At 48.1% G+C, this 20,119-nt stretch overlaps 1 protein-coding gene across 1 annotated transcript; it reads right to left on the bottom strand.

The window, feature by feature from the left end:
• Positions 1-5,405: 5,405 nt before the first annotated feature.
• On the bottom strand, positions 5,406-19,595 carry LOC119389545 (endothelin-converting enzyme-like 1). Its single transcript, XM_049415522.1, has 3 exons — positions 19,550-19,595; positions 18,786-18,985; positions 5,406-7,460 (listed from the first exon to the last, which is right to left on the bottom strand). The coding sequence occupies exons 1-3, from the start codon at positions 19,593-19,595 to the stop codon at positions 5,406-5,408; spliced, it is 2,301 nt and encodes a 766-aa protein (XP_049271479.1).
• Between the last annotated feature and the right edge of the window lie 524 nt (positions 19,596-20,119).

Raw genomic sequence — 20,119 nt, forward strand, 5'->3', positions numbered from 1 at the left:
TTCGAATACGAATCGAATACGAATATCCACCTTCGAATATCGAATCGAATATCAAAGGAAAAATGCCTCCACATAACAATATTTTATTTAACATGTAGCTACTTGAAAAAAAAAAAACATTAACAGCCTGACTGGCAACACAACATACACTATCTCCAGAACACAATGTCCAGGCTAGCACAATGCACATCACAACACAAGCAAATATCACGGCACAATGAAAGTAATGACTAGATGTTATCATGAAGAAATATGAGTTGCTCCACATGATCAGGCAGCAGGCGCTCCCTTCTAACAGAGACACCCCCCCCCCCTGCCACTGAAAAGTTACGCTCTTTTGGAACAGAAATGGCTGGTATAGGGAGGTACATGGGGCAAAGCTTTGCCAGACTGGGGTATCTGAAGGTGCCTACAGACCGCCACCAATCACATGGGTCACTGTCTTTCTTCAGAAGTGGTCCCGCATAGTGAACCAGTGGTAGTGCGGCACGTTACGGCCGCATAATATTGAAAATGTACGGTTACATGATCGCCAACAGCGCTCCACGTCGAAGATGCACCAGCACATATTGGGGCGCTCGTCGCAGGCAGATATCGTGCCTCCATGTACTTACGATGTGTATCGCTCCTCTCGGCAACGTTTTTAGCTATACGAACGCAGCAGAAATGTGGAAGACGAGTTATTTTATGCACGATAATCGAATCGCATATTCGAATTTTTCGAATTTTCGAAGTTATCGAATATTCGAAACTTTTCGAATACACGATTTTCGAATCGAATACGAATATTTCGAATGTAATATTCGACAAATATTCGAAACTTTCGAATATTCGCACGCCCCTACTTCCAACCCATTACTCGCTTCTCCGCAGAATGACGAATATTGGCTTAGTAGGTGCTTGCAAACTTCACAAAACTTGTGATTTATGGTGTAGTGGGTACCATGCTAGTGTACTTGTATTAGTAGCCCCAAGAGTGAATACAACGGGCTCTAAAAACGCCGCTCTTCCAGTTTTCGCTGTGACTGTGCTGCGGTTTCAGCGCAGGCCTGGCGTTTTTTTTTTTCTCTCACGGATAAACAACAGGGCCACATCATTCATTCCGGATGATATCGAGAAGCGAAGAATGGATGCTGAAAAAAGAAGTTGAATCTAAGGCAGTGCAGGAATCGCACCCCTGTTTAGGCACTGGCAACGTACGCAAAAAAACAATTTCTCAGAATACAGTAACACATCTGCAAATGCATTGAAAAATAGAGAATGTTAGGGACAGAAATAGGAAATAGAACGACACCTCGAACGCACATGTACTTATGCCCGCTTGCAAGAACAGGTCGCATCTCGAGTGAAGTGCTGTTAGCCGCTCTTCGAATGGCTTGTTCTTCAACGAATCTGTAAGAAAATGACAACGCATTCTCAAATAAAATACGCCAGTAGCCACCGCACGCCGATTTGCCGGTACGTTCGGATAGTGGCGTTCCCACCTGAGCCGTGAATACGCGGCGCGCAACTTCCAGTTGATGCATGCAACTCACTCCGATATCAACTAGCTGAAAGCAAGCAAACAAGGTGCGCTTCGACAATCTGTCGAAGGGCGAAACCGAGCCCGACGAAGGCGACCTGAACACTGCACGCTGCACATTCAATCGACCGTCAAGCTAGCGTAAACACTCAAGATTCACCCAGTGTTCGAGTAAATGTCGTCTTATACAAAGTCATTGAGCGCATGCAAATATGTTTACCTCCGCAGTGGCGTACCAACTCGGTCGCGAGTGGGGGGGCTGGCGTCGCTCACTCTGTCCGCCGTACACACACACACACACGCATACATATATATATATATATATATATATATATATATATATATATATATATATATATATATATGATTTGAAGTTATTTTTTTATTCATAGAGCTGATCAGATGACTTGCTTTTCAAAACTGTTTGTTCTAAATCAAGGAAGTATCTGCACACAAACAGATTGTGCAGGCTGGGCCGCCCTATACCGCGACAACACAGCTGTGTTTATTAACATTCCGGAAATATTATCGTGAAGTTTAAAAAGTACACCCAAATTTAACCTGATCATCTGAGCATTGCATCAGCAAACTTCCCAGTCTTAGTTTGGCGTTGTATGTACGATGACTATGAAGAACCTGCTATGATTCTAGTACCTAAATTCTCACTTAATAAAAAAAAAGAAACATGTGGCTGACAAAGCAAGGTACTTCGCAGAAGTCTTCAGGATAAGCCGAGTGCCAATTTATTTACTGTTAGAGCCCTCTAATATAAAGTATTTCTTAAGGAGAGGACCAAGTTCAGTCGATTAATACTTAAGGAAACCACATTGAGCTGGTTGTGTGTAGTTATAAGATTACAAATGACTACGAATTTACATGCCATAGGTGTAGTTCCTTGCCCTCCTACTTTTCCCAGCTTGGGTGGGGGGTGGAAGGAAAAGCGGTGAAGTGGCCTTTTACTCCTTCCCTTCGGTTCCTCCAAGTAAATAGCCTACGTAAACTCTGTAGGATCAACTTTTCCTTGAAAAAATGTGCGATTATAATGTTAAACTACTCTGCATAGTTTCCTTCCGTATGGGTCGTTAGCTGTTAATGATTGGTTGAAATTTTCTGGGTCATGCTCACAGGACCTGTTCGTAAAATGACGCAACAAATGACGCGTAAATGAACCACCGCGTAATTACCACTTACGCATGACTGCGTAAAAAAAGAATAATAATGAACTATGTGCAATACGGCGTATTGTTTATCACTGGTTCTTCGCTATTCGTCAAAAATTTTCAATGTGCCATTAAATCGCCTCCTTGTTACGCGACGTCACAAGTCTGCGAAATCTCGCGGCGTTAAAATGAAGTGTGCACGATAGGCAGCACATTACTGTGCTGAACAATAATTCTTTTTTTTTTTTTTTTGGAATAGCCAGAGAGTGTCTCTTTCTGAACGTAATTTAAGAAGGCTGCCCGCGAGTCACATTGGCAGCGGCTGCTTATAGCAGCGGGCGAGATGCATTCATATGTGTATAATAGATACTCTCAGTTGTAGTATAACGATGTTGAGCTGTTTTTGCGCGTGTACTGTGCTCTGCGAACTCATCGTTGCTGACAGAGAGGTAGAGAGAGAAGTAGGCATTATTAGGAACAGACAGAATCCTTTGCAGGTGGGCAGCCTTCTTAGCCCAGAAAACCGTGGACGCTGATCATCTCCCGGGTGAGGTAGATCAAGTTACGGGGCAAACATGAAATCTGTGCTCCTCAATGGGCTCGAGTCCACTGCCCTGTTTCAAGCCACCGCGATCGCTGCAGGCTACCATATGATAAGCAAAGTGAAGCAGGCTAATCGGATACTAAAGTGGGAATCTACTTTAGCTGTCCTGGCTAGGCACAACTAAAATACTGGACACTTCTGCACACTCATCAGCTCACAGCAGCTTGAATATGGAGCAGTGGTGATGCTATTCATTTTCAAGGAAAGAAACTGAATCTCCTGAAAAAGGAGAGCGTTCGATCGGGCTATAAAACGTTTACTGGTTCCCATCCATATTTGCCTCGCCGATTACTTAAATTTCAGGCCAGGCAGAACAAAATAAAATCATGACAGATCGCTGTAATGTTATAGAGCCCCTGCTGAGCGATAGCCTCCTCTGCAATGCTCGAGCGCAAGGCGCGCAAGCGTGGAATAGGCAGCCCGCACCGCAGGTAGCCTAGAGTGCGTGGCCATGACACACGGAGGACAGTCGTCACAGCAGAATCGTAGGACAAATTGTATTGCATAATTACGTTATTGCTGCGATCAAGTAAAACGTTGCCTGACTTATTAGAGTCTGCAACCGACAATAACCATAACCACTGTCGAAAGTGGGGGGGGGGGGGCTCCGCCCCCCTAACATTTCTCAGTGGGGGGACTAGCGCCCCCCTTGCCCCCCTGGTAGATACGCCTGTGCACCTCCGGACTCGGCGAACACAATGACGCGAAACGAGACGGATGAAGCCACGGAGAGTGTTCGCAAACACATGGCAACAACCGCCGCACATTTCATACTCAGTCGCACCGCTTGTCGCTTACTCCATTCGTAACCATTGACGACTCGGAATCACTTCAAATATCCACCTGAAGAAACACGCAAAAATATTCCATTTCCGCCGACCGTAACACGACACTGGGGCGGAAGATCGGTCTCTTCTCAGTGCACGCTAAAGCAATGCGTCGGACCACTCACTATCCTACCACAGTACACGTCGCACAGCCAGGAAGGGCCGCCGCCGTCGCCCAATTTTGCCATTGCCGGCATGCCACCTACCTTTGCGGTACTGTGCATGTTATTCCAGTGACACCAAGTCTGAAAAAGCTGCATATGGTCAAATAGCATGCGGCATGGTATGTGCTCATGCAGACCAAGTGCGAACCAATATTTGCGCACCTGCGTGTGTAGCGTACGCAATTTTCCGCACGTTCGCAAGGGTCTGCACCATCAGGGGGGCGAAGGTTCATCGCAGCGCCCCCCCCCCCACCCTACTAAGTCAATGTATGGGGCAGATTTTGCGCCCCCCCCCCCCTCTTAGGTGACTAGAAGGGTCAATGTACGGGGCAGATTTTGCGCCCCCCCTCTTAGGTGATTAGGGGTGGCGGCCGCCCCCCCTGCCACCCCCCCTGTGCGCACGCCTATGGTCTGCACTGCACGCATGCGGACGGTGTGCGGAAGGCATTGCTTGCTGAGCGTATTTGGGTCCCAAGGCTGGACAATAGTTCATTTGCATCTGTGTACGAATTAGGCCGATTACTGCCTGTCACGTAGGCGGCTTCACGAAAGCAACGAAAAGTATACACCAGTCAGGAGATTTCCGTGTGCAATAAAAAAAAGCCCATCCTGAAGACACCTTTAAGGCTATACAAGCAAATGTGAACAAAGTATACGGTTATGCTGGACGGTTTTTTAAGAATTGGACGTTGAACTGGAACGACGGCAAACAGCAATTGCGGTAATCAGCGTTACGCACACTCGTTCATCTGGTCTGACTCAAAAACCATGAAACAAAAGCCTTTCGTAAAGTATCGGTAAAGCAGAACACGTGGAAAATATTTCAGTTTTGTTATAGAGCAATCTACTTCGTCCCACGCACGGACGAATATTGCTACGAAAAAAGACGATGTGCAGTCAACCGAAGCCCAGCCCTTTTTGCCCAATATGGTTTATTGTATACGTTCACTGAGCTCTCGTGAACCACGTTCAAGCATAACTACGTCGTATAAGACAGGTTTCAACAAATCATATAGCGTGTCCATAGCGGAGCCTTGTAAAGGAGACTGCGAATGTTACTGTTAAGCTGGAGGGAGACGGTGTCCTCTAGTTGTAATACATGCAAAGAAGGGAACGGAGGAAACGTGGTTATGCGAAGAAAGAGCACCTCGTCTCGGGATTCATAGGATCGCGGAGGCCGCAGTTGAAGGCCCGGCTGAATTCGGCAAAGTTGGCAACGGCCTTGTTGCACTCGCCTCTGAGCGAGTCGAGCATAGGTGGAAGGCTGCAGAGGCTGAAGCAGGCTGTGATAAAGAACACCTGGTCTTCGGTGAACACCTTGGTGATGCGACCACCTTGAGATAGGCTGCCGGGCGAAGCTTCGTAAGCGGCGTGCGCCAGCTCCAGAGCCGGAACTTCGGGGAAGAGACTTCTGTTGGCAGCTGATCCCGAACACTCTGCCGACCTTTTGGCGAGTGCTTCCAGCCATTCCTCTGGGGCCCAAGAGTTGACGCCGACACGTCCATCTGCGTTTACTTTGAGGCCTCCTTGATCGAAAGCCTTGACCAACTGTAGCGCATAAGAGAAACCTAGCCCACCGTACACCATTGCTCTAGTTCCCCGCCCTGAGTAGGCCGGTAGACTCAGGGCTGCGGCAGATATGAGTACCTTATTGAAAACATAGTCGTAACCGAACAGGGGCTGCATGTAGGTGATCGGAATGTCCAGCACGTCTACGTACTTGGACTGGCTTCGTAGTGCGTGTGTCGCTTTCATGGCCTCGATCCAGTACCCGACCAGCGAGGTCTCGTTGGACGAAAAATTAGTGTACATGGCGGACAGGCCTTCCTCCGTCAGCAGTTCTTCGGGCGGCCATAAAACCGTCCTGGCATTCTGGAGCTTCAAGGACGCGGTGCGCCTGAACGAGTCGTCCGCGAACCAAGAGAGAGCTGAGATTTTGTAACGGGCTATCTGCCTCACGAGGTCTAGATATCCGCTTATTGCAGCTCTAGACTCGGAAGTGAAATGGGAAACCACGACGAGCGACCTCACCAGCAACCCGTACGAATCCTCGACCTTTATAGCGCACAGTCGTCGGCGTCTTATGTCGGACAGCCAAGTCTCTTCCGAGCTCGTGGTAAGGTCTTCAAGTGGGAAGAAAACTTGAATGAAGAACCACGACAAATGGAGCAACAGGGAACGCCGGTCATACTTCAAGAACAGCCTGTCTATAGTTTCCAGGAGCGCTACGTCGCTTGTCACGATGAGGTCTGACAGACCGTAACCTCCGTCTACCGGGGCGTTCGTGTTCAGTTCTTTCAACCATTGCGCCGTTGAAATGCTGGTTGTGACATTTGATATATCTGTCAGTAAGAACTCGCCTGGTGCGACGCTTTCTGCCTCAAGAAGCTGCTGAAGCTGGGCAAGTACACCTTTTTCCACTGAGTCTACTGCCTCTATTTCGACATCGCTACGACGGGGCTCGTCCGTCGCGAATATGTCCTGAAATTTGTTCCAGTAAACCTGAACGCTTTCTACTCTAATGTTTTCTTCTTTATAGGCATTCCACAGAGGGACAAAGTCCGACGTTCTGAAGAGCAGAATGTGAGACTTTTGCATCCTCAGCGGCTTCAGCCGAAACCAGAGGTGAATGTCCCAGCTGTACGCCAGGTCTACGAGTACGCCTAATGGACTAGCGCTGGGCAGAGGATCGTTCGGCCAAGGTATCTTCCGATCCCACATGAACTGCTTAAGCAAAGCTACGGAAGATCCGTTAGCGCCGTTGTTTGTCAGGCAGACTTCGAACATGCCGCGCGCCTTTCTAACTGTGGTGAAGCGATAGACTCCTCTGGTAATCAAACTGTGGAATCCGTTGAACCACGCTATAATAGCGTGACTGGCCAGTGCCGCGCCGTACACGTAGCCGTCCGCGGACGGCTTCCATTTCGAGCAAACGAACGATTCGAAGTCGCTGCACGGATTCACGCTCCAGTTGACCTTCGTCAGAACAAGCTGCCAGTGGTCGAGGCACTCACGGCTGCGACACATGAGATTGTCCCGCTCGTGGTGCGAGGGCAGAAGCGCTGATCGAATGTAGGCCACCAACGCAGCGCTTAGCAGCACGACCATCAAACAGATCACCACGGAGGGCAGCGCTCCTCGCGGTCCGACGGGGGTCGGTTCAGAAGATGCAGCATCCGCCGTCTGGAATAGAAGACAAAATAAGGACGCTTCAAACCACTTGTGAGTGTTTTCAAAAGCAGCTCTTAAGACTTCCTGGTTGTCTATTGTAATAATACACAGTTGGGCTAGGCTGTAGTGTCAGCCATCTTCTTTATTCCGAACACCATCATCTTCATCGTCTTCCCTCAGACCCTCTCTAACTTCCTCACAATGTCCACGCACACTCCCCCTCTTCGAAGACTCATCCTTCCTGAGATGATACACAATGACGTTTCCAATGGTCGCAAACTCCAGCACACCGTCATCGTTTACGGTGTGCTGGAGTTGCGCTGGAGTGTGCTGGAACCAAGCCTCTTAAAGGGGCCATGACAACCAATTTTTTATCATAATCTGTGTTATGTGGATTAATCCTTGCGCATTCACAAACAAGCTGGCGAATTTTTAGCGCATTTGATAGAGCACTTAATTTATAATCGAATATATTTATAAACACGCGAGCGGCCCGAGAGTCAGGCAACACTGGCGCACTCGCGAGCCGTGACGTAACAAGCAGCTAGCTGTGCAAGCGTCTGCATTGCGGCGAACGATATTGTTCCGTGGTCAGATGCACGTGATATCGAGATATTTTACCTTTCTTCAGCTTGGCACCGAAATTGAACGATTTGCAGCGGCTGAAACATTGGTAGAAGGCGACGGCTCCGTTCCGTGCTGCACATGAGGTCACACGCACCATGGCAAAATGGCGGTCGCCGGCGGTGAGCGGTGTTTACAGCCGGTGACTTCTAGGGATTGTTTTGCACTGAAATATTCTTTCACGGCCCACTTTTGAAATCTGTATAGGCATAATAGACTCTCTACTTCTACCTGAAATACGTGGCGCAAGGTTGCAACTGCGAAGAAACAAGAAGAGACAGAAAGAACGCCAACCAATAAACCTAGCACGGCAAGAAGCAGAAGACGACGTGCGCTTGATCGCTTCTGCTTCTTGCCGTGCTAGGTTTATTGGTTGGCGTTCTTTCTGTCTCTTCTTGTTTCTTCGCAGTTGCAACCTTGCGCCACGTATTTCAAGTAACGATGCCCCAACTAGCCCAAATGATACGTAAAGTATTGTTAAACCTCTACTTCTAGTCTTCGCTGAAAACCACAAATCTTTGAGCGACCGTGTCATGGCACCTTTAAAGGAGTACTGACACGAATATTTTCAGTTGTTTTTTCTTTTGTCAAATGAAGGGTCAAGCCCTCAAGAGCCTAGAAAAGGTAGTGCTTAGCGCGAGTGTGCCCTAAAAAAGTAATTACAGTAGGTTTTTAAAAGCTAGTTTCGGTTCTTACTGTACGCTGACGTCACAACATGGTATGAGCTTCTCGTTACGTGCTCGCACAATATATAGTGACGTTTCCACGGCCGCTCCACACTGTGGCTCCGTTGGTGACGCACAAGCGGCCATCTTGGAAGTTTTGGTACTGAACGTCATCACAACTAGCCAGACTGCTGCGTGAAGTCACCAGAATTTGTACTGTAACCTGACGTCAAGCTAGTGTCGACGTCAGTAGGTGCTCCAGGGAAAAATTGGCTTTAATATCAAATTAAAATATCTTATCAGCATTTTCTGAGTTTCACACTTGCTCAGAGCCATCTCTGCATACAGGAGATTTGTATAGCAGAGTAAGCTCGCCTTAGAAAAAAGGTGTCGGTACCCCTTTAAGAACGCCCTGCTGCACTGCAGTCTGCACCACGCAACACGGCCCCACATACACCTGTTTCGTACAGGGAAGGCCTTTTCTGACGAGTATCATATCGTTCATCTGTATATGGGTATCCGCGTGTTGTGGCGGCGGTCGACGTGTCTCTTCATATCTTCGCGGTATCGCTGGTATACTTACGAGGTTTTTCGCTTTTCGCACAATTTCAGGCGGTCAACAATACGAAGCTGTTGATCAGCAGGAAGCACTGGTGCATTTCCGAACGCCGCAAAATGCTCGCATGTGCTCGCGAAGCCAATGCTCGCGTGTGCGACCGATTGCGATGAGCAACAGCTGCCTCCAAGCAGCACTTCCATTCGCCTTTAAAACTTGGGTAGATGGAAATAAACTGCTCGAAATCTCGTATGATTCTCTACCATTTCCTGCAGGATGGTAGGGCACGCAGTGTCGCAAAATAACTTCTCGTTCCTCCGCCCACTCTTGCAAACACAGGCTTACAAATGCTGGTTCATTGTCTGATATCACTACCTTGGCATTCTCAAACATCTCTCGGTTCAAAAGGGCAGTCACGCTCTTTGCGTCTTCTCTTCCCGGCCGTACAGCCGCTGTTCTTGTGCGCACATCTATTGCCGCTAGGAAAGACGGTGTTTTTCTTATTCCTGTAGCCTTTTTCTTGAGCTCTGCGAAAGCCACCTGGACAACTTCAAACGGTATGTCGGAGTGTTGAGTTAAAAGGTACTTGGCCTTGTGAACTTTACATTTATGACAAGACTGAGCATACCGCTGGACGTCATCTTTCATGCGTTTCCACCGGAAACGCTGATGAATCCTGCGATAAGTCCTCCAAAAACCGTCGTGTCCGCCTGAGTGCGGGGAGCCGTGAAAAGGTTCAAAGATTCGAGGCACCATTGTTTCTGGGACTGCGAACTTTGTCGTGGAACTCGAGTTATTCAGTTATCTCCCACTGCAGAGTTGCGCTGATATTTTCTTTATCAGGAATTACCGCAAGTCTCGAAAGTACATCTGAATCCTTGAGGTGTTCCCTGCGATGGACCCCGAACGCAGACTGCTGGAGTTCTCTCACCCACCCACCTAGCGATTTTTTCCTCTTGGCTCTGTGAGGTTAAGGATATAAGTTAAGGCTCGGTGACCAGTGAAGACCGTGAAGCTGCTCCCATCCAGGTAAGGTCTAAAATAGGGTGCGGCCATTAGGACTGCCAAAGCTTCTTTCTCTGTAGTCGTGTAATTAAGTTCTGCTTCTGAGAAGGTATGCGAATAGTACCCGATGACTCTCTTTGCCGGCTGCGTGGAGTCTGTGTCTCTTTGGTAAACACTGCACTAGAGGTGTGCACGGGCTCCGGATAGCCCGAAAGCCCGACCCGGCCCGCGGGCCGGGCTCGGGCGGGCCGACGTATTTTCACCTCGGGCCCGGGCCGGGCTCGGGCTACTTGGAGTTTTATCAGGCCGGGCTCGGGCCCGGCGCAAAGCCCGACTCAAGCCCGAAATATAGAGAATGAGCGGGAATTGTTTTCCAGCACGCATACAGCGCCTCTTTCGCGACCGCCTTTTACCGCTTTTCCTTTCCATTCGCTGCTTTAAACAAAAGGGGAGCAGGTAAAGCATTGCCTCTGTTGCACTCCGACGAACAGAGATGTAACACCACCTGAGCTAGTGACGGCGCCACCCGACTGTTCGCGATAGATTTAAGGCCAAATCCGATATGAGTGAAAATGCACGCGACAGCGACGAGCGACCCGATGTAGATCGCCTTCGTGCAAGCTGACGCTTGCATGGGCATACCCCATACTCGTGACAGCTTTGGCGAGCGAACTCCGTTGTTGCTGGCATGAGGTCGTCTACTTGTATAGCAAAAGTGCCGCGCTGTCGCAGGTATGCAATGCAAATAAAATATTTGTTGCATGTTGGTACGTAAAACGTTTACCGTTGTCTCGCAGTACTTTTTATATGCACTTGGATAATTATTACGTTATTTGCTGGTGTACAGCTGATGTGCTTAGTACATTGCTTAGTACGTCGCTGATGTACATCCGGTTCGGGTGTTTTGTGACTTCCGGGTGATGAGCGATGGTTTCCAAATGTGAAAAAACCGAGCGATCGCGCGATTTCGAGCACGCGATACATCGCGCGAACGGCCCGTTTCGTCGATCGTCGCTGTCGCGTGCATTTTGGCGCATATGGGGTTTGGCCTTTACTCGTACTCTACGCGAACTCTGGTAGCACCCAAGAAGAGCGGATGTGACTCGCCGGCTGTCTCGTGTTCCGTTAGTCTTTCTTGGGGAACTTAAACGCAGAAATTTTGGTCTGTCTGTCTTTCTGTCTGTCTTTCTGTTTGTCGGCACGTCCCTCGATTCAGCCACTCGGCCAAAGTTGAACCACTTGCCCAAGGGCCAGCCGTCTTGAACTGGTACGGCTGTTCATACTTGTGAACGTTGTCGATCAAAAAGTAAATGTCATGCATATCTGAGGTGCAACATCACTAGGTAAGTATTAGGTGGCGTGTTCCTTTAATAGAAAATGCATACATACGTAATTTTAAGGACCCTAGTTTCTTAAGCTGCGCTGAAAATGCATAAGAATGGAAGCTTGAGCGAGTTGGTATGCGTTCATCTTTGTTGAAACAGCGCTCACTAGACGACGACGAAGTAAAAGAAGGCACAGGACAGGCGCTGCCTGTCCTGTGCCTTCTTTTACTTCGTCGTCGTCTAGTGAGCGCTGTTTCAACAAAGCTGAAAATGCGACTGCGCTGAAATTTGCCTTCCTCCGTGCCCTTCGCACGAGCTCATGGTTGTGTTTCGGTTTCGGTTCTGTATTGCACTGTACGAATGCCATGGGTTGGTGTTGAAAAACTTTAGTTTTGAGAAGGCCAAGAAGGTGAAAAAAAATATTTAAAAAATGAAAAAGCAGCGTTGTGGGCGGCCTTCAGGCTGCCGGTTGTGGGCGCCGCTCTGGCGTTCCTCCTGTTTTACCCAGGCGACGTGTAAATAAAAGAGTGTGTGGAGAGTACTCGTTGAGTGCGGACGTTTCTCTGCTTCAGCGCTTCCCGCCAAACCGCGTTTTCGGGCTGGCTGGCGTCCCCGCCGGTCGCGTTGGTCACCGCCGGTCTTCGCCTGCTGCTGCGCCGGGACTACCAGCACGCAACACAGCACTCATGTTTCCCGACGTATTGCCAGATGGCGTCCATATCTCACACAGCGCCTCTTCTATCGTCTTTACACGACATTTGCAGCGAAGCACGCAGAACGCGGCCAATTTTCCTCTGCCAGCCAAGCCCGGTAAAAAGGACAATAAAAAAAAATTGCCTTCATTCTGGGAAAAAATCGCTCGATATAGAAATGCATTACCTGCTCGTTCAAATCTCGCTCAAGAAGCCGGGCCGGGCCGGGCCGGGCCCGGGATTGTGTTTTCGTACGTCGGGCCGGGCCGGGCGGGCTCGCAGCCCTTTGCCGTCGGGCTCGGGCGGGCCTTCGACAAAGTCAGCGGGCCCGGGCCGGGCTCGGGATCGGAAATACGGCCCGTGCACAGCTCTACACTGCACCTGTGCCATTATAAGGAGCGTCGTGTTCAGCTCGAGGTGCAACTTGAAGTCTGGAAGAGTCAGAATCGGATCAGACGAAATGATGCTCACAAGGCGGAATTGCACTGTGCTGTTCACTGAAATGGCACAAATTTATTTAATCATTTGTGTGAGGCACTTTGTTTTCGTTGCGTAATCTCTAATGAATGACCGAAAATGCCCAGCAAGACCCAGAAATACCCGCAAAGAGTGTATATGTCATACGGCTTCTGCATTTTTGCGATTCGTTCGACCGATTCCTGTTTTGTTGCCTTGGTTTGGCCATCAGACACTCTATCCAGAAGCACAACTTTTCTTTGAAAAAATTCATTCTTCTAGTAATTAATCTTGAGCTCCGCATCACACAGTGCTTGAAGTACACTAGCAAGATAGTTTGAGTGTTCGTCCTCGTTGCAAGAGTAAACTGTTCCATTGTCGATGTAGACGTTACAAAACTTCTCAAGAAACGGCCGCAAAACGTCATCATCTTCTGGAACCAAGCGGGTGAGTTTTTCCATCCAAATGGGAGTCGATTATACTCATAGATGTCAAAGGACGTTATGAAGGCAGAATATTTCTTGTGTTTTTCAGAAAGCGGAACTTGCCAAAATCCTTTGCATAATTCAGTGCGCGAAAACAACCTTCAGCCAACTATCTCATCTATGAAAGTCTGTGCGTGGCATAGGAAAAGGGAAAAAGCTCTGTCTGCTTATTTATTTGCCTGTAGTCCATCTTCCTTAGGTGCAATAGTAATGGCCGACGCGAATGTAGGCGTGGATGTACGAATGCTCTGTGCATCCAACATCTTTTGAAGCTCGTTCTGGGGCCACGCATTCTTCTCCCGTGACACACTGTACGACTTTTTTCTCATCACTGTAATATCATTTAGCCTGACTGGTAGCTCAAACTTTGTAGCTGCCGTAGGATATCCCTTCAAGCATAGCAATTCCGGGTCAAGCGGTAAAGCGACAAGGGAGCCAATGTGACAAAACAACACACAGGCCTGCTAAGCGCCGTCGGCACTCTTGGCTCGAACGCGCAGTGAACTTGAATTCAGACAGCGCCTCTAGCGGTGGCAGAACGAAGGACAGACCTTGGGCCACTCTTCATTTTCGCGAACGCGCCACACTAGTTTTTCGTTGAAGCTCTTTCGGCGACGTTGGCCATGGCATGAGCTTGAAGGCCAGATTCGTGGAACCAGGCGGTTTTTAACACGAAAGTGTTTTATGCCGGGGTTCACCACGGCTCCACTGACGTATTTCCGTCACGGATATGACGTTGTAAAATATAAAGATTAACAAATGGCAAAGAAAAAACTACAAGAAAAAGTTCCGTCACTGGGAGTCGAACTTACGGTCCCTCGCTCCGCAGCGCGCGGCGCGAGACGATTAGGCCACACACGGCACGTTCTTCGCCACGCTAACGGCGAGCTATTTATATACACCATTTGCCGCTGGCGGTAATCAGAGATCAGCGATACATCAGCGTGTTTTCGTTATCACTAGCGAGATGGCGCGAAGGGCTCGAAGAGCGCGCTTTTAAAGATCGCCGCCCCACGCGTGGCGATGAGTGCGCGCCTCTACATGGCGTGGTCGCTCGTGCGCGCGCATATCTCGTGATGACGGTGGTTTGTACGTCTTGTGCTCTCACCGCAAGTTTGCGTTGAGAGCACGAAGGTCACTTCGCTCACTGCAGCGGCCGCTTTTGCGAAAGGAGCGCGCTGCTCACACAAAAATAAGTTACAACTGTGACAGTTCGCGCTCATCCTGTGTATGTTCGATCCGTGCGTCCTTTCTGCTTGAGCAGTGCGTTGCAAGTTTCGAGCTGCTTGCCGTTCTTCGCGTGACATTACAATTTGTTGCTATAGCATTCATTCCTTCGCCTTTTGGAAGAAAGAATGCCCTACAAACGCTCAACTACGTCTGTGAAAACACGTTTCACTTTCGTGTTATACCGATTCCTATGACAGAGGGGTCAGCCATGTTTGTTTTTGTTTTTTTTTTGTCAGTTTCCATCTGAAGGCAGTTGAGCTATCGCTCTAAAAACAGCACACTAGCAGAAACGCTTCCATAAACCCGAAGCTTGACTTCCACAGTACTACTTAGTCTGTGGAGAAGCTCACTGTGTATTTTCTTCGCATCTCCAGGCGTTTTGCCGTGACAAAATTTAAAGTTCACGATCCCTTTAGCTAACGCTAAGGAGAGCTCGGGCGAAAACATATGCACTCACGAGACACTTCGTAAATTACTTTGACGAATGCTCAGTCGGTTGCATTACCACTCCCTATTACTTGTTCTGGCCCCGCCACCGTGGTCTGTAGTGGTTATGGCGCTCGACTGCTGACTCGAAGGTCGCGGGATCGAATGCGGCGGCTGCATTTTCGATGGAGGCGAAAATGTTTGAGGCCCGTGTACTTAGATTTAGGTGCACGTTAAAGAACCCCAGGTAGTCGAAATTTCCGGAGCCCTCTACTACAGCGTCTCTCATAATTATATGGTGGTTTTGGGACGTTAAACCCCAGATATTATTTTGTATATTATTATTATATTACTTCTTCTGTTTCGGTCGCCTAGATGTCACTACTGTTTCTGCATGCTGAGTGTTGATCGAGGAGGTACTTATTCACGTTTAATTCACCTTCAGTTGACATTAGCATTTGATTCACTTTTACGTTTGAGCACAATAAATTTACATTTGAGCACTATATATAGCCATTGGCGGCGGCCGAATTCTCGATGGAGGCGAAAATGCTTGAGACCCGTGTATTTAGATTTACGTGCACGTTAAAGAACCCCAGGTGGTCGACATTTCCGGAGCCCTCCAGTGCGGCGTTCCTCATAATCATATCGTGGTTTTGGGACGTTAAACCCCAACAGTTATTAATATATAGCTATTTATAGTGACGCATGCATCGGCAACCCTTCTATGTCATCATGAACAAAGTATAGATTTTGAAGAAGCCAAAAATGCATATCTCAGGATGTACCACGTGGTCTTGTGCTGTCAAGATTTTTTACTTAGTCTACAAGCTCTGAGCATGCGTCTAGTCAGACACTTAGTGAAGACTATATATATACACGCACTACTGATCATGAAAGTAAACCTGTTCTTGAAAGGCAACGCTGCGTGGGGTGTTTCTGGGTTGCTTTTTTGTCCTGTGTAGTATGCGCTACGCCAGTAGAATTTAATACGCCACAAAGAAAACTTCCTTAAAGGGCCCCTAAACCGCCCAGAGGTCGAAATTTAGTTGGGGTGTTGCATTTGTGCACGAGTCCTATAGTGATGCAGAACTATCGGTAAATTGACTATCGATAGCATCGATAGTTTATTTGAAACTATCGATAGTGTAAACAAACTATCGATAGTGCAATCGATAGTACCATCGGTAATATTACTAGCCTTAATGCACTCTTAGAAACAAGTTAGTAAACAGTTAGTACATGCATGCATTTACTAGTACCGAGCGTATTTTGCAACCTTCGCGACATCCCTTTACTACCCAGTAGCTAGTAAAGCTGGTAAATTTAACCGGGGAGCCTTTCTTAGTGTCCTTAAGTATACTACTGAAATGCCTGTGTTGCCAGATGCTTCGTAGATGCCGTAGTTTATTATGCCGTAATTGTGACAGTTTTATGGAAAATTTAGGCAAAACTTCAATTTTCAAGATTATGTTGGAATAATCGTATCGTGATACGTGATGGCATACATATGTACTAGGACTAGGATGCAATACACTGGGTAAAAAATAATCGTTTATCTTTCTAAATTCTATCACTGCTAACCGGTACAATGTGTGCTATTCCAAAGTAGGTATGTACATAAATAGCCGTCAAGTTGCTATTAGAGTAGATGGCGCGTGCGTAGAAGCCTTGGTATTCTGTGTGTGCTTGTGTGTGTTCTCGCTTACAATCCGTTCATGCCTCAATCTACGCTGTTATGATGCATACTGTTGTGTCAGTGCGCATGCGTCAGTGCGCGTGTGTGAGGGCAGCGTGGTGCGGTGGAAAGTGCGCGCGTGTGTGACTGTACAGACGTCATCACTATCGCGATTACTGCGCTTATAAAAGGCAGCCAACTTATGTTCACAGTGACTCCTTCTTTCGACCTGTTTCTGTTAATAAACCCTTGCTACTGTGCAAGCCTAGGTGTAACGCCACGTCTGCTGAGGTCACAACACATACTTACCGTGGTAAATAATTAAATAAATTAGCGGTTGTTAATTGGTGCAACAAGCCGTGCCATTTTTTTATTTCACCTTATACATGCTTTCGCGGTACAATCAACGTGATATGACATTGCAAACGCACATATATAAGAAATAGGCGTAAACCTCTACTTGGCTAATTGCAGTCCGCTAGAGTTAGTACGGTAACTAAGTTGCTGGTGTGGTTACTAACAATTTAGTAACAGACTAACCATTCGAGTTACTGCAATTCATTTACTGACAAGGTAGTGAATTTCACTAACCTGCGTCTTACTATTAGTATTTTGTTAGTGAATGTGTCTGCCTTTTTTTTTTCTAAGAGTGTACTATCGATAGTGCTGTGCGTAACGATTCGGTTGCCGGCCGGCGATATTGCCAAAACATTTGCGATAGCTTACTATCAGTACTATCAGCAATACTCCGTTCGCTCAATTGATGAGCAATTTTTGGCGAGAGAAATTAATTATTTGCGGAGTGAAAATGGCGGAATATGTCGATCACTAAATTCATATTCAATAGCAACCAGTTACACCTTACAATTAACAAACTTAGCTCTTATTATTTTTTTTTATTTTGAAATCATAAAAAGCAATATAAATTTAAAGCCGCGTAGTTCCGCCACATGTAACGGCGTCCCTTCCGCTACAGCTGAACAGTTTTAAGCTAACTATCATATGCAGCCAAGCATTCAGGTAAAAAAACACAAACTTGTCAACCTCCTTGCCCTTCAACCTGCTCCTCCTGCTCAACTATATACCACGAACTCGGGGAACCTAGTTTATGCTTGAATGAGTTCGCGTGGTTGATTGTATACTATCGATAGTTTTTTCACACCATCGATAGTTCGACAGTTACTCAGATATCGATAGAATCGATAGTACCATCGACAGTTCTGCGTCACTAACGAGTCCACAACGAACACGTGGCCGCGAGAATTTTTCGAAATGGTGCCATAATAGCGCAGTTACACGCGTTTGATGGTCCAAAAGTGGGCCTCGCTCATTTCGCTTTTTCCTTCGCTATGCTCCGTTCATTGGCTCGTCTCTCCTCCTGGCCGAGTGTTCCTTGTCGCCGTGTGACGAGGAAAAGGAGGGAGCGCGCATACCTGCAGGCAGACAAACAGGTTCTTTCTGTTCATGACATGACCAGAATCTACTTGTGACGTCACCACCAGGGGCGTAGCCAGAAATTTTTTTCGGGGGGGGGGGGGGGGGGTTCAACCATACTTTATGTATGTTCGTGCGTGCGTTTGTATGTGTGCGTGCATATATACGCAAGCAAAACTGAAAAATTTCGGGGGGGGGGTTTGAACCCCCCCAACCCCCCCTTGGCTACGCCCCTGGTCACCACCAACTCTGGGGATACCGAAGGGCCCAGATAGGAGCACGGGATATATATATATATATATATATATATATATATATATATATATATATATATATATATATATATATATATATATATGAAGGAAAGAAGTGTTAATCTTAAGGGCTCGTTTTCTTTGTTATACACAATATTAATGAGAACTAAGAGACAATAATGCCAAGGAAAGTATAGGGGATGTTTTTAGTTGTAAATGTAAGGTAAATGGGAAGAAAGAAAAGTGGACGAAAAGATAGCTTGCCGCGGGCAGGGACCGAACCTGCGATATATATATATATATATATATATATTTTTTTTTTTTTTTTTTTTTTTTGCGTGTGTGGCGCGTCCGCGGCGCGTAGCGCTGCCGCGCTGGCCAATGCTGATCGTGACGGCACTCTGAACTCGATGCGCTCGTCTACTTGAAATGTTAAATGTTAAAAAAATATCGGACGTGGTTTAGGCGCCCTTTACATAAGAAGCAGTGGAAGACGCATACACTTACGTTGCCCCTGTGCTTCCTTTTCCTGCCTCGTCGCCGCAGCGATTTCCTGGCCCCGTCGGCCTTGGCTCTCTTGGAACGGAGCCCGTGGTGGGCGGGGGATCCAGCAGGAGATGAGGAACCAGCAGCGACCACCCTTCGCGGGGATTGGCGTATCGTCGCCTTCTCGGCGGCCAGCGCTGCCGAGGATACTTCGTCGCTTCCTTTTCAAGTCCATGCGCACACAGAGGCGTCAAAATGTCAGACGAAGAGGCAGAAACAAATGATTAGCGCGAAATGTTTCCAGAACAGGGTCACATGAAGATCTATGGTTGTCGCACGCAGTAGCTTAGCGATTGAAAGCACTGGATTAGAGATCACGTTTTGCGTTACAATATCGCGCCTCGACATGTGAGATTGGCTGGAGGTTGACCGAACGAGTTAGACTGTAATCACCAGTGCCTAGTAGAGTGGTGACTCGCTCACTGGTTGGATTGAGTGAAGGAAGTAACCTTACGCTCTACGAGAGTTGCCTATGTGGAAAGCTTGAAGCTCTTTAACGTTCGCCATCGAATGCTGTCGCCGCAGCCGGCAGCCTACCCTGCAACATCGCTCTCAGCAGTGAAAGCGGCAAAGAGAAGCCCTAGGGGTCCATTGGTTGCATAGAATGGCGAAGGACCTTAGCTGCCCTTCTTTTTCTCCGCAACCTGGAGACGGTAATCGGGAAGGTCGTCGGGGGGTCCACAGCGCTCCTGCGAGGTAGTCGGCGATGTCGTGTGGTCGTTCACCTTGCTGTGGACGCGGCACATTGATGGCGAAGCCACGTAGTCCCATCTGGCGGTATTGGCAACGACGGTAGGTATGACCGGCTTCCCCGCAGAGGTAGTAGAACCGGCGGTTGTCAGGGGCGCGCCCTAGGTGCGTAGCGCTGGCTGACAGGTGTACGGTATGGTGTCAGTGGCGGCGGCGGTGTCTGGCGATGGAACTGCGGCGGTGCGGCGTCTTGGCGTGGGCGCGGAGGAGTGACGGTGGGCTGCAGCAGCGTAGCTCATAGCTCGCGGCTGCAGCTCTGCTGGCTGAGCAGCACACAGTGATTGAAGAATTTCCTGGCGCACGACATCAGCAATAGAATCCACCTGAGGCTGCGATAAAGGTAAGAATTTAGTAGCTCCTCCTGCACGATCGCTGTGGTGGTATCGCGCAGGTCGTAGGTTCCCATCGCTTGAACATCCCCGTAGGTTGTCGTGGGCATGCGGCGGTTGTATTGCGTGGTGTGGGTTTTTAGCGCATTTTCGATCGTTGTGGCCTCCGAAAAAAATTCCGAGACCGTCTTAGGCGCGTTGCGCACAAGTCCGGTG

The sequence above is a fragment of the Rhipicephalus sanguineus genome, chromosome 1 (assembly GCF_013339695.2).
Source record: "Rhipicephalus sanguineus isolate Rsan-2018 chromosome 1, BIME_Rsan_1.4, whole genome shotgun sequence".
Lineage (NCBI taxonomy): Eukaryota > Metazoa > Arthropoda > Arachnida > Ixodida > Ixodidae > Rhipicephalus > Rhipicephalus sanguineus.

Excerpts from the sequence above, each read along its gene's own strand:
- LOC119389545 (XM_049415522.1), bottom strand. The coding sequence starts at position 19,595 with ATGGGACTACGTGGCTTCGCCATCAATGTGCCGCGTCCACAGCAAG. Across the intron at positions 18,986-19,549 it reads TGTGCCGCGTCCACAGCAAG|GAAGCGACGAAGTATCCTCG; the intron begins GTGAACGACCAC and ends GGACTTGAAAAG. Across the intron at positions 7,461-18,785 it reads AAAGGAAGCACAGGGGCAAC|ACGGCGGATGCTGCATCTTC; the intron begins GTAAGTGTATGC and ends CTTCTATTCCAG.